Source organism: Leucopleurus acutus (assembly GCF_964270905.1).
Source record: "Leucopleurus acutus genome assembly, chromosome: 12".
NCBI classification, from domain to species: domain Eukaryota; kingdom Metazoa; phylum Chordata; class Mammalia; order Artiodactyla; family Delphinidae; genus Leucopleurus; species Leucopleurus acutus.
Genome location: NC_139154.1, coordinates 90,106,007 through 90,127,460, shown reverse-complemented (window position 1 = coordinate 90,127,460; position 21,454 = coordinate 90,106,007). Strand labels below are relative to the sequence as shown.

The following is a 21,454-nucleotide window of genomic DNA, read 5'->3' as shown; positions in this document are numbered from 1 at the left end:
ATAACCATTGAGGCCCCCCTCTTCCCCTCCCATTTGAAGGATCATGAAAGAACATTAATTGGTGAGGTTCATAGTTGCTATGGAAGGGCTCTAGGAAACTGCTGTGTGAGTTTTCGAACAAAAAATTTCAGTGTGTCAAATATATGTATGTTTTAAATACATTTTGAAGTTATGATCAGTAATGAGAAGGTTAGAATATAGAAGAGATACTGAATTTTTAAAATTCCAGAATTCCCTGGCAGTCCATTGCTTAGGACTCCATGCTTCCATTGCAGAGGGGCATGGGTTCGATCCCTGGTCGGGGAACTTAGATCCCACAAGCTGCGGCAGCGTGACCAAAAATAAAACACAAATTCTGATCAGTGGTGATTGCTTCTTGGGTTTGTAGGTGATAGATTGTGAGAAGAAATTCTTCTCTATTTTTTTACATAATTGTTTTTGAATAATTATTAAAAACTAGGCCCCAGGTTACTCTGAAGTGTTTGTTCTTGTTTGGTTTTTAATTTTAATTAATATTTTATTGAGCATCTACTATGAACCAGGTACTATTGTAGACTTTTAAGAATGCACTTCCTTTTCTCAATTATAAAAGCAATACATGTTTAAGAAAATAAAAAGTTAGAGAAGTAGAAAGAAGAAAGTCACAATTGCCTTATTCAAACCATTTGAACCATTCAAACCATTTTGCCATTTGTATTATTTGTATTATTTTGGTGATTTTCTCCTCTGCCTCCTCCCTCTTGTGCTCATCTTCCTCTGTCCATTTTCCTTTTCTTCCCTCTCATCCTTTTTCTTTCATCTTTTCCTTGATATAACTGTAGCAACCTGGGGAAGGTGTATGTTTTTGTGTACTGGCAATGTCAGAAAGGTTGCTTCATGCGTGAAATGATGATATTGGTAACTACTCCAGTAGGATTATTTTTGAGCAGTAAGTGAGTTAGTGTATGTAAAATGTTCAACAGAGGGCTTGGTACATTATTTTTAAAATGCTTTTGTTTACTGTTGTAATTTTGAGCTGGATTTATCCTTTAATGTTCTGGGTGATATCGGTATAGTAAGATTTCCTAGACTGAGTTGCTGGGTGGTTGAATGGCCTCTAATTTTCTTTGCTTTTCTTACGAATTGGTACTATACGTAACTTTCCCCCTCTTGTTCTTGAGCCATCATTACAAACTCAGACTTGCACCTCAGAATTTTTTCAAAACCATGATCAGGTATAAATCAACTTACCTGTTCCATATGATGTGTGGTAGGATTTCTCTGCATACCCCTGTGATAACCATTTAATAGAACACTTGATCCAGGTCAAAATAGAATAATGAAAAGTTGCTAAATAGCAGGGCATTTAGCATTGCCCTTTGTTCAGCTCTCCGTGACTGTACATTATGGTGTCTAGTCTGGGTATGAGACTAATGTTTATCATTATGGTACAGAATTCTTGACTACTTTTATGTTCTACCAAATAAAAATCTTTAACAGACTCCACCCTGCCCTCCCCCTTAAATAAAGAAAGACTTTGCCAACAAATTTTTTTCTCTCCTTTGAGAGTTAGCTTGGTAATTTGGAGCATATAACCATGATGTTTGGGAGCTGTTTCCATTGTTGCAGTCTGATTGTCCATGGTTTAATCATCAGTAGTTAAGAAAGAAAGCAAAAAATGGCTCCAGGCTGCAGAGTACCATAAAAACTTTCCACCTGGAAGCAATTTTTTTCTAAAAGCCCTTAGGGACTGCTGTCACCCTTCCCCTTCTATTGGCAACAAGGGCCAGAAATACCAGTTCCCTTCAGAGCCAGGTCTTGTTGCAATTTAATCATCTTCCTTTTCCTAGCTTCCAGAGAAGGTTTGAGGAGAGCTAGGGAAATAAATTATTCCCAGACACTTCTACAGTAGATTTCCTTGAACCTTCTAAGTCCCTTCTTCCTCTAATTCCTTCCTTTCCTATTTAGCATTTTAGCTGAAGTACAAATTATTTGCACTGCTAGAACTTGAATATACTTTTGAAGCAAGAATGTTTATTATTAACTGTAGTGCTTGTCTTTGGAGAAAGTCTAAATGTTGAAACATTTTTGGGCACTGCTTTAGGCCCTTTGTCACTTTGTCTTCTCTGTGGGAGGTGGGCATTGTTCCAGGTGTAAACCCTCAAGGAACTCATGGTCCTGTAGGGGATATAGACATGTAAATAAATCATTACTGTGTAGAGTGCTCAGTGTAGTACCCTTTCAACAATATGAACAAATAAACATTTCAAAACAAAAGAGTATCAATTCAGCTTTCCATCAGTGAATGTCAATAGTGGTGGTGCCCATTAATTTCTAGGATATTATCATGCATTTGTTCAAGAACTTTAAGGCAAAACAGGATGATAGTACTTCTGGTGAAATTTACCTCAAATTACACATGGTTTCATAGGTTCAAGGATGGTGTCACAGTGTCAAAATGAGAGACAGGTGGTAAATGAGGATACTGTGACTGTAAAGGGGTACCATTTATCTTATATGACTTATCAAGGATAGATCTAGGTGTTTTAACAGAATTTGTTTCTTCATCTTTTTAAAATAGAATTTTAAATATATTTCTTAAAAATAGGCTATTACATGCTGTAACAGGTTTTTTTAATAAACATCTTTATTGGAGTATAATTGCTTTACAATGGTGTGTTAGTTTCTGCTTTATAACAAAGTGAATCAGTTATACATATACATATATCCCCATATCCCTTCCCTCTTGCATCTCCCTCCCTCCCACCCTCCCTATCCCACCCCTCTAGGTGGTCACAAAGCACGGAGCTGATCTCCCTGTGCTATGCGGCTGCTTCCCACTAGCTATCTACGTTTGGTAGTGTATATATGTCCATGCCACTCTCACTTTGTCACAGCTTACCCTTCCCCCTCCCCGTGTCCTCAAGTCCATTCCCTAGTAGGTCTGTGTCTTTATTCCCATCTTGCCCCTAGGTTCTTCATGACCATTTTTTTTTCTCTTAGATTCCATATATATGTGTTAGCATACGGTATTTGTTTTTCTCTTTCTGACTTACTTCACTCTGTATGACAGACTCTAGGTCCATCCACCTCACTACAAATAACTCAATTTCGTTTCTTTTTATGGCTGAGTAATATTCCATTGTATATATGTGCCACATCTTCTTTATCCATTCATCTGTTGATGGACACTTAGGTTGTTTCCATGTCCTGGCTATTGTAAATAGAGCTGCAATGAACATTTTGGTACATGACTCTTTTTGAATTATGGTTTTCTCTGGGTATATGCCCAGTAGTGGGATTGCTGGGTCATATGGTAATTCTATTTTTAGTTTTTTGAGGAACCTCCATACTGTTCTCCATAGTGGCTGTATCAATTTACATTCTCACCAACAGTGCAAGAGGGTTCCTTTTTCTCCACACCCTCTCCAGCATTTATTGTTTGTAGATTTTTTGATGTAACGGGTTTTTAATGTAGTTGAAGTTGGCTTCTTTTGGGAAAAAATGCCTAATATCAGCATATCATTAAGCAGGAGAAAAGTAGCCTTCAGTATGAATCTTCAAAGAATGGACTCACAGTCCTATTTGGTGTAAATGTCTCCAGAGTGTGCAAGCTTAAATTCTTGCTGGTTTTATGAACAGCTTCTTAGGTTCTGCCTAGTTTGTAAGGAGGGGAGTTTCTATATTAGGGTATAGTAGTTGTAGTAGGAAGGGAGGTTTTATAATAGGTGTGTGTTATGAGCTGAATCTTGAAGGATGAGGAGGAATTTCCCAGATAAAGTGATAATAAGGAGATTCTAGGCAGAGGGACTACATAGCACACTCAGGGAACTTCAGGCAGAGTTGTAGAGTGAGTGTGGGGAGTATTCAGAGATAAATCTGTACATGGATGGGGTCTTACATACTATGCTAGGGACTTTGGACTTGATCCTGAGGCAGGACTTAATCCTAAATTGTGGTGTGCGTGTGTGTTTGTGTGTGTATGTGGTGTGTGTGTTTCATGATCATATTTCATTTAAAGAAGATTACTGTGAGAGAAGTATCGAACATGGATTTTTAGGAAAGTAAGGAGAGGGAGGTGAAAACAGTTGCTTGGAGGAGAGATAATGACGCAGGGCAAGGCAGTAGCAGAGGAGGATAGAGAGGAAGAAAAACATAGAAAAGCTATTATGGAATTAGATTGGGAGGCCTTAGTGATTGATTGATTAGTTGGAGGGAGGTGTGAGGTTGAGTGAGGCGTCAAGGTTAATTTATGTATTTCTAGTGTCGGTAACTGGGTGGCTCTGGTTGTTTCAATTGAGATGGTGAATATAGGAGGGATGTGCAGGTTTGGGTAGAAGAGTTAATGATTTTAACTTTTGACATGCACTGTTTGAGATGTATTTGAGGATGAATGGTGGTTGAATATTCAGGTTTACAGGATTTGAAAGATACGCCTTGTTACTGATTTGGGAACCAAAGATGTTTAATTAACAGTGAAAGCTGAAGTATTGGTGATATCTCCGAGGGAATATGAAGAATGAGAAGAGATGAAGTCCAAGAGGTATTGAGGGCCAGAAGGACGAAGAATTATTGGAGACTGAGAAGGGGAATGTAATAGAAACCCTGGGAGTAGATATTTAAGAAAGAGGAGGTGGTTAGCGATGGCACATATAAAAGAGGAGTCAAGTAAATGATTTGATTTGACAATTAGTAGGCTTTTATTGACCTTAGCAAGAATAGGTTCATTGGGGGGATGTGGGTAAGAAACAGGTTACACTGGATCGAAGAGCAAATCCAATTTGAGGAAATGGAGGAAGTGAGTATAGACTGCTCTTTTAAGAATCTTAACTGTGAAAGGAGAAAGAGGGAAAGAGAAAGGATACCAGATTAAAATTATTGGAAGAGAGATTTTAATTTAATAGTACTTCATTTAAAAAACACAAAAAAGCGCCAAGTTATTTTGTTAAGAGGGGACATGTTTTGTTAAGAAAAAGAAAGTAGAGCTAAAACATGAAAAGTACAGACATTTAAAAAAGTATTGATGGGGTACAGGGGAAAGGAGATTTTTAGAACATAGGATTAGTCTTATAAGTAAGGTAAGTTGTCTGTTTTATTGAGATAGGAATGCACAAATGTAAGGGTAGATAGAGATATAGATAGACTTGTATATTGGAATGCAGGGAATTAAGATTCATGCCTAATAAGCTTGTATTTTCTTTATGAAATTAGGTGGCAAAAGTAAGTTGCTGGATCAAGGTTGGACTCTTAAAGAGAATGGCAATAGTTTGGAATAAATGTTCTAGTCGTGGAAGAATGAGTTGGTAAAAGACACACCAGATGTTTGGATGCTGCTAACGGTTCATGTATTTGTATAATTAGCTCCATCAGTATAAGGTTCTACACACAACTGTAGTTGAGTCATAAAGAGAATGGCAGCCAGTTCTAAATGTTGGTAGATAGAGCTGAATAGAGAAGAGTGCTCTTCCTCTGTTGGGGGACTTCTTTTGGTGAGGCTAATAGGTTTGTCTTTTTACTTTGAGGATAACAACTTCCTGTATCTTTCATCAATTCTGGGAAATCCTCAGCTATTTCTCCGAATATTACATGTTTTTTGTTTAAAAAAAATTTATTTATTTATTTAATTTTTGGCTGTATTGGGTCTTCATTGCTGCATGTGGGCTTTCTCTAGTTGCGGCGAGCGGGACTACTATTCGTTGCGGTGCTCGGGCTTCTCACTGCAGTCGCTTCTCCTTGTTGTGGAGCACGGGCTCTAGGTGCACGGACTTCAGTAGTTGTGGCTCGCGGGCTCTAGAGTGCAGGCTCACTAGTTGTGGCACACGGGCTTTGTTGCTCTGAGTCATGTGGGATCTTCCTGCACCAGGGATTGAACCCGTATTCCCTGCAGGCAGATGTCAGGCAGATTCTTAACCACTGCGCCACCAGGGAAGCTGTTTGTTATTTTTTACTAGAGCTCCCATTAAACCCATCCTATTCTCCATGTTCTTAACCTTTCTTTACTGTTTCCTGCTATAGGTTGAGTGTTTTGTGTCCCATCAATATTCATATGTTGAAATTCTAACCCCCAAGGTGATGGTATTAAGAGGATTAAGAGGTGGGACCTTTGGGGGTGATTATGTCAAGAGAGTGGAGGCTTCATGGACAGGATGTTTTCTGGGCCATTATAAAGAGGCCCCAGAGAGTTTGCTTGCCCTTTCTGCCCTGTGAGGATACAAGTTAGCTGCCCAGAAGAGGGCCCTCACCTGACCATGCTGGCACCCTGATCTCAGACTTCCAGCTCCAGAACTGTGAGAGAGAAATTTTTGTTGTTTATGTTACCCAATCTGTGGTATTTTGTTATAGCAGCCTGACAGACTAAGACATTTTACATCTTTTGTCTCTGTGCTGCATTTTGTATAAGTTTTACGCATTCTTGCTAGTTAAATATTGTCCCTTCCCATTTATTAAATTTTTAAATATCAGTAATTATAGTTTTTATTCAGAAAGTTCTATCTTTTCCAGTGTGTCTGTTTTTGTTTTGGTAATTCCCTCATGTTTCTTTAAATATATTACACATTTATTTTTAATTTATACATATTTATTTTCAAGCAGGTCTGATTCTGTTGTTTTTGTTGATTCTTGTTTATATGCTTTGTTTCCTTGTGTGTTTCATGGTTTTTGATACTTGAGTTCAGCTCAAAGGAATGTTATTATTTGTGAAAATAATTAGAACTATTGTTAAGATGTATTCCTCTAGAGAAGCTTTTCCTTTTCTTCAGTCAGTTTTCTGGGGGTACTAACAACCAGACTTTTAAAATAAATTCTCAATTTGAGATATCTCAGACCACACAGGTAATATTAAGTATGAACATGGGCCCTCACTTTGGGTGAGAAGGCCAGGTTGTGGCTTCAAATTATCCCAGGAGTACGTCTCCCCGCTTCCCTACCCAAAACAAGGAAGTTTCCTTTCAGCCACCTTTTATGGGGAAGAATTTTTCTACATCTTTCACTAAGGGTGTAGCCCTTGGGTGTCTTGGCTTTATTCACTTGGAGGCCTCTCATTGGACTCCCCGTCTCTTGTGGGCCCTAGGTTTTGTCTCTTGTTCTCTATATAGCTATAAAATAGAAGCATTAGGGGCTTCCCTGGTGGTGCAGTGGTTGAGAAGTCCGCCTGCCGATGCAGGGGACACGGGTTCGTGCCCTGATCTGGGAAGATCCCACATGCCGCAGAGTGGCTAGGCCCGTGAGCCATGGCCGCTGAGCCTGCGTGTCCGGAGCCTGTGCTCCGCAACGGGAGAGGCCACAACAGTGAGAGGCCCGTGTATAGCAAAAAAAAAAAAAAAAAAAAAAAAAAAAAGAAGTATTAGGTTATAAGGGATTGGTAGAATCTGGAGTCCTGTTCTAGTTTTGTTTTAGCCTCTGGTAATTTTCCTTATTTTCTTTTTTGCTTAGCCATGCACTAAAAAAGATTTAGAAACTTAATGCAGCAGTTTTAGAAGTTTAGTAGTAGAAAGGTTTTTCATGGTATATCCAGTCTTACGTATTGTCCATGGAACTTTATCCTGTTTTGCCTACTTAGTTCTCCATCATGTTTTAGGATGGAAACTATTCTCATACCTTTTATCCATCCTCCTTTCAGGGTCTTCATTGCTTATAGACTTAAGGTGTCTTAAATTGTGATCATTTATGGCCATGGGGTGTGAAATTAGACCAGGAATTGAATGTGATGTTGGCAAGTCTGGTTCTTTCTCAGAAAATCAGAAAAGTATGTGTGTGTGTGTTTGTTTCATGCATGTGTGTGTGTATCACAGATGCATACATATAGCGTACACACTATATAACATACATATATGTGTATATAATGTGTACTTATGTAGGTACATACATACTATACACAACATACACATTTACAAATGACGTCACATTTATTAGAGTTTGATTTAGTGATTCTGGGAAACTTGGCTGGTCTAATTTTGTTAGACCCACATTAAATCTACATGCATAAGGAGACCAGGACTATTCACTTAAGTGTTTCTAATACCTGTCCCCCATTGGTTTGTTTTTCTGTATGAATACCTTTATGATCGCTGTCACTGGAACCATAATGATAATTTTAAGTGTGGAGAATCTGAAGCATTTCTTCAATTAATAGGCAGTCTTTTACAATATTTTCATAGCTCTTCAGAGCAATTATTTAAATTAAATACTTAAATCTTTTGTAAAGGATCTTGAAGAGTTCTACTAACATACACTAGATTCAGACACATTATGATGGTGGTAGATAGTAAGTGAATCAGTAGTTTCATTTTGTTCCAGCTTTACCTGTTTAAGTGTTAAACTTGACACTTTGAATTCCATGCAGTGAAACTGGAGCTAATCTACCAGTGTTAATTATAACCCTGTATATACTAACCGTATTAGATTCAATCAGTATCACCAGGCTGTAGATGGAGTATTTCTTTTATTTGGCAGTAGCATCTGAAACCCAACTTTTAGCTGTCAGATTTTATGACCACCACTGAAAGCTGCAATGAAATAAATCTTATTGCACTTAATGCAAATTGATACAGAGGCCAAGATGAAGCCACTAACATATCTTGTAGTGCTTTTGTGTCTTCAGTTGCTTATGCTGATTAATTGTTCTAACAGTGCGACATTATCATGGTAGTAGTTAGAGCAGTCTTCATATCCTTAATTTGGAGTTTTCTTGCTTTCATTAGTTTATTTCCTAATAGTCTGTTGTTGATTTGACTGATGTTTTGTGACAAGGTCCCCTTCTCCACTTTCCTGTGCTATTTAACCAATACCTGGGTTTTAGTAGGCTCTTTGGCTAGGTGCCATTTGAAACTTCTCTACCCTGTTTTTATCCCTTTGAAAATAGCCATCATGGAAGTGTGGGGTTCCCTTCCTGCCTTGAGGGAGAGTTCCATCACAACTTCTTTTGGTTGCGTGGGCTATCTTAGTGAAGCCAGTTGGATACCTTGGTATTTGCAAAGTGGGAAAAGGATTTGAATGTATTTGGTCTCCTGTGGCAGTACAAAAACATTTGGGTGTAGTCTTCAGCTTAGACTTCATCAATTAGTATATGCTTCCCCTGTCATGGATGGTGATATACAGTGATCTACTTTCACATTTTGCACTCAGAGCATCCAAATTACCATAGTAAGGTCTGAATTAAATTGATAGACAAACTGAAGTAAGGAAGGGAAGGGGACTTTAAAATCCTCTTGACCTCCTGCAGTTTCTCTTTCAACATCCTGCTGAAATCTGTTTTTCCACTTTATTTTTAACTTTTGGAATAAACAGAAATACTAATGATGCTTTTATGGAGCTTAATAAGAAGAAAATGTTTCAGGACTAAAACCATGACAGAAGTTAAAAAACATATATATGAAAAAGAAAAGAACAAAAATTCTGGAATTTTTTCTTGGACTAATCAAAAACAAAAGCAAAATGTTCAATCTTTTGTGTCTTGAAGTTCTCCTTGGTTCTGAAAACATCTCAACAGATAAACTTTGTTTGATATGATACTCTTTTGCATCCATCTTTGAGGCAGTCAGAAACCCACATGTTAGTTTCCTACCCTTACTTCTCTTTCTCTATCTTTAGCATACATGGAGGATCTCCTCTGTGCCAGGCTCTGTGCTATAAGCTGGAGATAAAATGGGTAAGACACAGTCTCAACATACAGGAGATTAACATTTTGGTGTGGGGAAACTGACAAGTGAATGGGTAATCAGAATATAGTTAACTAGATTCTGTGATGGCATTAATAACAAAGGAGGAACACATAACAGAGTCTATGTGATTAGAGAAGGTTTCCAGAAAAAGTAAGGTGCAAGCTGAGATTTGAAGAGTGGATTGGGAGTTAACTCTTAACTAAGAAGAAAACCAGAAAGAGCAGTCTAGGTCCTGGAAACAGGATTCCTTAGCCATGTTTAGACTTTGACTGGTTGCTGGTTGTTTCTTTGATTTGCCTGCTACCTTTGAAGAATGAACAGTGTTGTGCATTTAGGATACTTTGTTTTGAAAGTAGCAGACTATTGAGACAAAGTGGAAATAGGAAGTTTCCCTTAAAATAGGAAATTTATTAATGCACATAACATGAAGGCTGGAGATAGGACTGTTTCAGGATTGGCTCATCATCAAGGACCCAGTTGTTTTCCATCTTTCCCCTTTGCAATCCTCAAATTATTGGCAATATCTCCTCTCTTCTCAGGATGGTTGCTTCATCCCTAAGCATTGTATAGGACAATGTCCAAAGTAGGAAAAGCAGTTTCTTTTCCTGCATCCTTCAGGAAAGAAACCTTTCCTTGGATCCTCACTTCCAAAATTCCCTTTAGTTCCATCAGTGAGTTGTGTCATCTGTTAACTGGTCACTGACAAGGGGAATGGAATTACCATGATTGGTCTAAATTAGTATTTACCCCTTGCGGTAGGATGGAAAGGTGAAATACCGGAACAAATTGGAACTCTTCCAGCAGGAAGAATGGAATAGCTGTTGTGTAGGCACAACTAATAGGCAGCAAACTCATCATAAAGTGTGTGTGTGTGTGTGTGTGTGTGTGTGTGTGTGTGTGTGTGTCTTTTAAAAAACCACTTAGCTTTGTGTCAGGCTTCATATTGCATTAGTTTTTCCTGTTTTCTTTGGGAGTCAGGCCCAGGTGTATCAGTAACAAGCAATATAATTTTGATTAAGGCATTTAACTTTTCTTGGCTTCAGTTTCCTCCATTGTACAATAAAAGCTTTGTATTCCATCCCCGAGACCTCTTTCAACTCTAACGTTTTAGGGGTCCATGTGACTTTCTTACTTTCCTTTGCTCTAAAAGGAGACAGACTGATGTACTACAGAGAACACTTTCTAGCTGTGTGGATTTGGCAAATTACTTCATCTTCTTGGGTTTTAAGTTCCTCAGTTATAAAATGGGAATAATGTCTAATTTATAAGGTGCCTAGGATTTAAATGAGATAACACATGCTCATTACATTATTTATTTATTTTCTCTTTTGACAGATTGGAGCTGATGTTAAGTTCTTGCAAGTGATATAATCCTGTAATGATTCAGTACTTGGGAATCATAAATATTTTTGTTGAATAGAATTCCTGAAGTGTTTTATAAATTAAAATCTCTCTCTTAATCTAGGTGGAATGTTTAGAAGTATGTGTCAGATATGGACACTAGGGTAAAACATTTTACTTTTTGCAAAAACCTGTGGTTTACTTGGGATTTTTTGGAAATTAGACTCCACAAGGCAGCATTTATGTAGTTGAGTAAAAATTTAGGCTATTAAAAGTTTCTAGTTTCCAAACATATCTTATTGTTTACATTTCACTAGGTACCAGAATATTCTTTGGATTATCACAAATAATTAAACCAGTGGTGCAGTTTATTTTGTAGTCTTGTTTAATTGTGACATACCTATGGCACACATGTCAAAAGCATATGACTGTTTTCAAGATCCTGCTTTCTATTAGAAACGGATGTTTAAACATTAGAGTACTTTATATAAAATATCATTTAATAACAAGTTATAAGACTTTGGCTAGCAAGTATTATAGAATATAGTTTTTAGATTTTTAAGCAGCCTCTCTTTGTTTGGTCACATCAAATTTAAGTTTCAAAGCATGTTGGAAATGGGCCATCACTAGATGGCAGTCTTTCTCCAGTTTAATCCATTTATTGTGGGGGAGGGAGATAACTGTTCAGGTGCAATGTTGATTACCAATATTAGGTTAATTTCAGGAGATCTATGACTTTTCCAGAATTTAAGACTTGTTTATTTTTGTTTTTAGCATTTTATATCTGATAGCTGGTTAGCACTAAGTCTGAGATACAGGTGAAATGCTGATGTGAGTTGAACTGTTAGGTACTAATTATAGTTGCCTTTTCCTGTTAGGCAGTTTGAAACAAAACCTTTAAATCAGTGGTTTTTAACCCTTTGATAACCAGATGAAAACTGTGGATGTTTTCCTTAAAAATTACACATATGTGCTTCTGCTTATACACATAAAATCTGGAAATTGTGGTTTTCCAGATGCATACTCATGGAACACAGGTTAATTAAATATAGTCCAAAACTCCTGTTTTAGATGTGTGGGTTTTACATTTTATTCTAACTTTTAAAATTCTCAAGATATTCAGGAGATTCACTATAAATCTTTCATGTTATTCAACATTATTATAATTGAAGAGACTATTAGAATCATAAAGACCCTAAAATAGGAGAAACAGGTGGGGCCTAGTGATAAGGATGTAGAAAATTCATTAACTTGTTTTGAACTACCTCTTTACACTGTTCTGAAAAATGTATGATCTTTACATTATTGCTGACTGGACTTGAAAGTGGAAGTGAATTGCAGAAATTTAGAGCTAGGCTGATGCTAAAGAGGATTTCTAATTGATTGCTTCCTATTTTCTAATGAGAAAGCTGAGGGTGAGAGAGATTAACTGAATTGACCAAAGACTCATAGCTAGTTAATTACATTGCTAAACACCAAGGCCATGCAGTCAGGCAGCAAAAATCCTCTCTTCCTTTCTTTGATTTATACTTTTTTTTTATAGAAAGTTCAGGGAGCTAGGATAAATTATGAATTTCTTAGCTATGAGATTTTCTTCTCCTTGAGGTTATCTTTTGTCATATTAATGTAGATCTTTGGAGGGAGAAAAATAAAAAGTTTTACATTGTAGAAGGAAGTACACTTACTACCTAACTTAAAAGTATTAATGGGTCAAGATATAACTGAATTTGAAACCAAGAGGCTTGTCTCAGTATTGAATAATAATCTTCTTATGCCATTTAGACTGATGAATTTTCCGTGGTTATTCCTCTTCTTCAAATGGCAAGGAATACTGGTGCCTTTACATGGAAATCTTTCTTTTCCTTTCCTTTGGAAGGGGAAAAGTTATGCTCTTTTTGAGGTTAGTTGAAATGTCAATAGTAGATTCTGTCTTGTGTTTCCCAATAGCTCTTCTAGGCAAGTGGTTATGCTATAGTATGTCTTAGTTGTCAAAGCCGGGATTGTTTATAATTTATTTGAAGATCTTGTCCCTTTATTTGAAATGAAGGAGAATGAATCTGGATTGCTCTGGTTTTTCTGAAGTAAGTGTTCAGAATTCTTACCGGAATCCAAACTTGTATATATATTTTCTATGGTTACTGCTTGAGTTCTGGGTAGTGGAAGTGATCTGCTGAGGAGTGGGTGCTCTCTTATCCACAGGACCAGGGTGGTGATCTGGTACCTACAAATGATTATAGAACCAGAAAATGTTGGTAATGAGCAAATGTGTATTTGTTGAATAAATATCAGAGATCAAAGTGTTCTTAGAGATAATGTTATTTATTTACTCAATGAACGTTTACTCACTGCCTATTACCTGTCTGGCACTGTTGTAGAGGTACAGTGGTGAATTGGCAGACAAAGTTCTTGCCCCGGAGTTTACAATCTAATTGGGATGGGTTGGGGGGAAGATAGATAACAAACTATGGATGATGAGAAGGAGAAAGTTGCTTGAAGATATAGGGGGTGAGTGTTACTAGCCTAAGAACAGTAAAAACAAAATTCTTGAGGCAGGAAGAGGCTAAAAAAAAAATCCTCTGTAGCAGGAGCATAGAGGATGGAGGAAGGCAAGGCTAGGGGGTGGGACCTAGAGAGAAGCAAGGTTAGAGAGCTAATCAGAGGTTAGATTATGTGGTATGTTATAGGCCATGGTAAGGATTTGTGATTTTTATTCCTTTTGTAAAGAGAACGAATTGGAGCGATTTAAGCATGAGGCTACATCTGAACTATTGCTTCATAAAGACCATTTTTACTGCTGTGTGGAGAGTATCTGCATTGGGACAGGGAGTAGAGGGGATGAAGAGTGCAGAACGGAGACTTTTACTTTTAGGAGGCTATTGCATTGATCCAGTGTGCCAATGATACAGGTTTAGACTAGGGTTTTAGTGGAAATGGAGGGATGGTGGTCAATTTTAAGATATGTTTTGGAGGTTGAGTTGTCAGGACTTACTAATGGATTGGATGGGGTGTATGATGGAAAGAGGTACATGAGGAGTGATTCCTGGATTTGCATTTTTGACTTGGGCAACTGGATAGTACCATTAGCTGAGATGGGGTAGCTGAGTGGTGGGGAGCATCAGGTTTGGGAGTGGAGATAGTTTGGTGATAGATGATTTTTTTGTTTTTCTATGTTAAAATTTGAGATGGCTTTTGAAAATCCAATTGGAGTTGTTAAATTATAGCTGGGTATTTGAGTCTAGTGCTCAGAATTGAAGGTACAGATTAGGAAGTCTACCACTGTAATAGATAGTATTATAAAGACATGGGATTAGCTGGCATTTCTTGGTGAGAGGGCATAGGTAGGGAAGAGAAGAGCTTTTACGAATATTTAGAAAAAGAATAGAGGAGGAGGAGCCCAGGACGGAGATTGAGAAGGCATGTCAGTAAAAGGATGAAAATCACTTAGTGTGGTATCATTGAAGTCTAGAGAAAATGGTGTTTTAAGAAGGAAGGTATATTTAAACCATAACAAATGCTGCCTTTAGGTACAGTAGGATGGATGCTAACTAATGGGGGCTGAGGAAGTAGAAAGAAGTTTTGCTGGGAAGGGGAGCAGAGAAATGAGATGGTAGCTGGAGGGAAATGTGTAGGTAAGGACAGGTTTCCTAAAGTCATGTTTAAATAGCCATGAGAATGACTTAGTGGAGTGGGAGAAATATATAATACAGGATAGGGATAAAAGGGAATAACTGCAGGAGTAAAGTTCTTAGAGACAACAAGAATGACTGTAGATAAGAGCTTGAAATACTTTTTCCATTGTTATAGGAGGGTGGACAGAATAGGAGTTTCAGATGTAAGTAGGTTGGTTGAGGAGAGGAATTTTTTTTTCCTGTGAAGTGCAGCTGAGAGCCAGAGAGAGGGTAGACATTTGAGGAGAGGAGAAGTAAGGTTTTCACACATTTTGGAGACTACAAAGTGATTTTTTGGTGGTGGTATTTGGCGGGATAATTTCATTATTTTTAACTGGTGTCTGGCTGCCCAATTTAAATTTGTCGTAAGATAGCTAAACTGAGTCTAGCAGCACAGTTACGTAATTTCTCTCCAGCAGTGTCAGGTTCTTGGGTATAATCTTGGAGTAAATGTATAGTTGGGTTTATCCAAAATTAAGTTTTTCTAGATTAGTTTAATTGAGAAAGAAAGGTACGGAGGAATTGTAATTCAGTCCTTTCATTTTACGATGAGAATTCTGTGATGAATACTGTCAAACACTTACATATTTTTCAGTAAATAAGGAAACAAAATTTTGGATTTTCCTAAAAAAAATACTCATCTAGCATTGGGGCAACATTAATACAATTGGATTACTCTGTGGTTTATGTAACTTAAATACCTGATTTCCAAATAAATTTGCTTCTGGGTTTGTAATTCTGTTTCTCTTTCTTAGATGTAAATCTGGTATAATCTCCATGCCATTTTTTTAAAAGGTCTGTCTATGATGGTGAGGAACATGGACGATTCATGGAGAAGCTTGAAACTCGCATCCGCAATCATGACCGAGAAATTGAGAAAATGTGTAACTTTCATTACCAGGGCTTTGTGGACTCTATAACGGAACTGCTGAAAGTAAGAGGAGAAGCCCAGAAACTCAAAGTAAGGAGACTCTAAGACTTGTTTCTCTCTGTCTTGGGGTTTTGATGAACATTAAGAGTGGGGAATACATTGCAGGTGACATATTTGTACTAAACATTTTTGAATAGTAAGAAAGGAGTTTATACTGCAACATAGATAACTGGGATTATGGCTTTTAGCTGGAAAGGATGCTGTTTTAAGTTAAAATTTATTTGGGATAACTATGTGTGGATGAGAACCAATGACAAGAATCAGTTTCTTTCACACAGAAACTCGGTTGACTCTTCATGTCATCTGTCTGCTTCCTTGCTAGATGAAAGCCATCACTATTGGATGACAGAATTGCAAGGCATGGCTGTAGAAGTCTTTGCAGCAAGGCAATCTGAGCCAAAGGAAATATAAAATTAGTGTTAGTTGGGGAATGTCTTCTACCAAAGCATGAAGGTTCTTTCTTGATATGACAGATTTTTTTTTTTTTTTTTCCTCAATACGCGGGCCTCTCACTGTTGTGGCGTCTTCCGTTGCGGAGCACAGGCTCCAGACGCGCAGGCTCAGCGGCCATGGCTCACAGGCCCAGCCGCTCCGCGGCATGCGGGATCTTCCCGGACCGGGGCACGAACCCGTGTCCCCTGCATCAGCAGGCGGACTCTCAACCACTGCGCCACCAGGGATGCCCGATATGACAGATTTAAGTTCAGGAAAGAGGCTAGCTATATTGGTTTTGTCCCTGGCATAGCAAATTCACGTATCTTGGGTAACTGACTTTGATACAGAAATATTACTGTATTTGATTATGGGATGCTGTCCTAGTGCCCATTGTTACATAATAAACAATATATACCATATTATCTTTATAAAATTTCCAAAATTTTGAAGTCCAAAACACATTGGGTCCCAAGATTTCAGATAAGAGTTTATGGACCTGTACAACAACTATCCAATCATCATAAGAAATATAATATTGCCAACAAAATTAAATCTCTCTTTTTTATCCTTCTCAGTGACTCTCTCCACCCTCCCCTCCAAAAGTAACAACTCTTCTGATTTGTTGTTAATGTTCTTTAATGCTTAACTATTTTAATTGAAATTAACTTAGATTCCTTTCTCAGTCAATGTACCAAATTTAATTTCAGATGAACTAAAGAGATAAATGTAAAAAAACCATAAAGGAACTAGTAGAAAATATAGATGAATATTTATGTGATTTTTAGGAGTGAGGGATACATTTCTAAACACAGTTCCTAAGCCAGAAAGAAAATATTGATAGGTACGACAACATTAAAATGAAAGAACTTTCTACGTAGAAGTTAAAAATGTAAAGGTAAATAATAAATAAAAATATTTACAAATACACATGACAAATGATTGATATCCTAACATAGAAAAAGCCTACAAATTAATAGGAAAAATATGAACACTCTAATAGAAAACTGAGAAATACATGTTAATATACAGTTTACGTAAGAAGAAATATAAGGGGACTCTACAATTTAGAATTAAAGGAATACAAATTTAAACTATAAAGTGCCACCTAATAAAATGACAAAAATGAAACAAATATTAAGATTGGAGATGATACCTATCAACCTGGGAATGCCTGGTTGGAATGTAGACTGTTACAACTTTTAAGGAGAGCAATTTTATTTATCAATACTAAAAACACCACATAGTTTTAAGATTTATTCTACAGCTACAGGTGCATGTACAGAGATGTTCATGTGTTTTTTTTTTAATGACTAAAACTTTAAGATGTCCCTGAAAGTGATGTACTAGAGGATTAGTAAAATAAATCATGGTATATCCATTTAAAAGAGTAATAAACTACAATATATTGTAGAAGGATATCTGACATGGGAAAACATTAGAAATGTTTGCTTAATGTATAAAGCAGATTAAAAAGTATGAACAATTTGATTCCATTTAAAAAGTTATACTGAGTTTTGGGGGGCTGAAAAGCGTCAAATGGACAGAAGTATCTGAAATATGTGAAAACAAAGATACGGGGCTTCTGCCAGGAGCTGTGTGTGCTGTTTGTTCTCACTCAGCCATCCCAGCTTCCCATCCATCTTCACCTTGGGCTGTTCTTGATGCCTGTATTCCAAAACCTCTCCCTCTGCTCCTTGGGCTCTTTGTCCATGATGGGCAACGGGGTGCTCTGTGTCTGCTTACTGAAGTAGTCATGTGGTTAAGTACCTGAATATTGCCCATAATGCTCACCATTAACACCTGGGAGACTCTGCTCTAGGGGACATCCATTCAACCTGTGTTAAGAGCCTATGGAACTTAGAAATTCTTGAACTTGAGAAAAGAGTTTAGAAAATGGAAAAGGTTAAGTATTACCTACTGTCAGTACTATTTGAACATAACAATGAAAAATCCTACTCTCTCTAGGATGTCCATTATTTCTTTTGATTCACAGTATGTATGTTGGTACGTGTGTGTGTATATATACACACATACATATATATGTTCTCTGAAGCAACAAGTAGCATCCTAGACAGGCAGTATAGATTTCCTCCCATTGTTATGTTCAAATAGTATTGAAATAGTAATTACCTTTCTTATCAGAAGCTTTGGTTAGGCTCCTATGGATGTTTTAGAACTCTGGTTTGCATGAAATCAGTTTAGTGGGCCATGATCAGTATTTTTAATAAAAATTGAAATAGAATAAAAAAGGAAGCAACGAAGTGTATTACATGCAGTAAGTCCAAACATTGTTTCTTAAAAATTTTGTTTCTCTGTGTGTGTGCACGCGTCTGCATTCCCTATACTTGTGTACTGAGTTGCAATGTAAAATATATTTCTTACAATGAGTTTGAGGTAAAAAAAATTTCAGAAATGGTAAACAAGTTATTTTAGTAGAAACAGCAATGCTGAATTTAGTAGTATTTATGGAAGGTTGAATTTTTTGAAATCTGTTTATGTGAAAAAAAATCTATTCTTGAACAATGATCACTCAAGGCAACCCACCCCATTTTTATTCACATCGCTTAAAAGCTTTTTCTTGTATTGAGCTGATATTAATCCCATTTTTGAATAACATTCATTTATTGGTTTGAATAATAAACTTTTCAATCTCACTTATTCTAGACCAAGGATCAACAAGCTGTATCTTGCAGGCCAAATCCAGCTTGCCTCCTAATTTTGTAATAAAGTTTTATTGGAACACAGCAATGCCCATTCATTTATGTTATGTTTATGGCTGCATTTTTGCTACAATGGCAGTGCATGTGGTAATCTGCTCAGAAAGTGATAGTCCAGGTATAGTGTATAGTGTATAGTTTAGGGCAAAGTTTTCAAAGGTGTGTTCCTGAAAAACTAGTTTCTTAAGATGATCCTCAATAAAAGGATGTTACATAAAATAAGTTGGAAAACACTGTATGATATCTCCTTGGGCTTCAGGAAGTCCTGAATAAACTAACCTGTTTAGTGGTATTTCCCATACATATTGATGTGTGTGTGTGTGTGTGTGTGTGTGTGTGTGTGTGTGTGTGTGTGTGTACAGAGTGCAGAGTACCTTTTAACTACCATTTCTTGGTGTTCCAAGAGACATAATAGGAAATGCTGGGTTAAGGTAGTGTCTTAAAAGCGTAAGGAGTTGCAGTTATTGGTGGAAGTATGGAAAGCTTCTATTAAAGAAAGCTTTAGAAGTTAATGTTGCTCATATTTTGATAATGTTTAAGAAAGTGAGGAAATTACTATTCTATATACTTAATTTTTTTATATCAGTTGATTCTTCAAAAGTGGCTACCAAAATAAGTGGTGCCAGTTCCTTTAAATTATGAACTGTACCTAATTTTAAAGCTTGTTCACCTGATTTTGACTGTGTGATCAAGAGATTAATTTAGAAAAATGGGAATGTGGAAGTGTTAGAAACTATTAAGAACTAATAATCCAAAAAATTAAGATAAAAGGTTTTCTAAAATTAGATAAGTAGAAATATTTGACCTGAGTTAAAAAGTTCAATTTATACTCAAGTTTTCCAGGAATACATTGGTGAAGTGAGGGCTATCTATGAAAAAATTTGTTCTTTGTACACATAGTAGAGATGGTAAGGTTCTTTGTGGGTTATTTTTTCTATTATATTTTTTCTTTCCTTTCCAAATGAAAGTGTGATCTTTAGTTATGTTATTTTAGTTTGTAATATTTCAAACTGAACATATTTTTTAGTAATTTTTTTTATTGTTCAAAAGGTCATACAAATGTTCAGTAGAAAAGTTGATATAATTTCATCCCAAGAGAACACCACTAAACCAAAATGTGGTGGAATATGGAAACAATCTGAATACCTATTCTTAGTCTTTTCATTTAAAATTTTGATCTTATCCAACTATTATCTAAGTGTTTTTTATGAGTTTAAATTGTCTTCTCTCCACAGAATCAAGTGACGGATACTAATAGAAAACTACAACATGAGGGAAAGGAAGTAAGGCCAGTTTACCTTTTGAAAAAATCTTTTCTGTTTCCTGTCATTCTCTTTGATAACTGTGTTCTTGATTTAGTGGCTTGTAAGACCATAAGCAGCATGTTGGAGGAACTTGGACATTATCTTTGCTTCTCCTAATGTTTATCTGAAGTAAATGAATATAGCACTAGAAAGCTTAATGAGAGTATGTAGCCGCCTTCCTTAGCTGTGTTTTTAAATCACTTGAGTAGTCATAATATGGCCAATGCTGTTTCCTCTGCCTGGAATGTTCTTTCCCACATGTTTACCTACTTCAGACTTTTGCTCCTCACATGTTACCTCCTTCATGAGGCCTTTTCTAACCACCTTATTTAGAATTGCAGTCTCACGTTCACGCCATGTATTCTTTTTATCTTTCCTGCTTTATTTTTCTCCATTGCACCTATCATGCTTTGGTATTATACAGTTTTCCTTATATGTTTGTTTTTTGTTTGTCTCTTTCCATTAGAAATTAAGCTCCATGAGGTCAGGATTTGTTTTTTTTTTTTTTTAACTGCATTGCCATATCCCCTCTACCTGCCTAAACAGTGACTGGCACAACATGAATATGCATAAGTATTTGTTTAAAAAAAAAAAAGAATCTTTGATTCTGTTAATTGATATACTCACCATTTAAATCATCATAGTTTATAAGATTATTTTACATCCATTTTCTCACTTAATCCTCATGACAGACCTATGACAAGGTCAGGACTGGTATTATCACTACTTTATTGATTAGGAAACTAAAACAGATGATTTGCTAAAGTTTACATAGTAATTGGAAGGCTGGGACTAAAATCCAAGTTTTCTGACTTACAGTCTATTACCGTTCTCTGTATCATATACCTTCCTCATTGCCTAATACTTACTTAATGTTTAATTTTAATAATCTTTAAGATTAGCCTTTGATTGTCTTATCAGTAACTTACTCAGGACCATTCCCTTTTTTCTTTTTTGTGTAGTATCTAAGTAGATGACTTTTAGGAAAGGGTATGGGATAAATACTATAAGAGGCCATGTAGATTATTGCTTTTTAAAAGTTTGTCTCACATATTTTAAGTTTTTGCAAAGAATGCAGTTTCTTCTAGTTTTATTGTGGTATGACTTCAGATGGAAGACTTTAAAATGTTGTGAGAAGAAAAGTGAGTTACTCTTCATTAAACTGGAACTCTTGGAAAAGCCACAACTTCTAACTGTGTGGTTTATTTGTTGAAATACAGATTTAGTTGCAGATTATTTTCAAGATTCATTTGAAGCTGTATAGGAAGAACTGTTTTCCTCTAGGAGTCTAGCACTGATGACAGAAATATAGGATCTTCTTAGAAGATTGATGAAATATAAATCATGAAGAGTCTGAAGAGGGCGTGGAGCAAATATGCATGCTTTTTCTTTTCTCCTGGATAGCCCCTGAATTTTAAGA

At 36.6% G+C, this 21,454-nt stretch overlaps 1 protein-coding gene across 1 annotated transcript in view; it reads left to right on the top strand.

Moving 5' to 3' along the window:
- EXOC6B (exocyst complex component 6B) overlaps positions 1-21,454 on the top strand; it is a 715,292-nt gene that overhangs the window by 70,145 nt on the left and 623,693 nt on the right. Inside the window, exons 2-3 of the mRNA XM_082851950.1 lie at positions 15,443-15,608; positions 19,966-20,013. Coding sequence (XP_082708076.1) covers positions 15,443-15,608; positions 19,966-20,013 — 214 coding nt within the window. The remainder of the gene's footprint in view (positions 1-15,442; positions 15,609-19,965; positions 20,014-21,454) is intronic.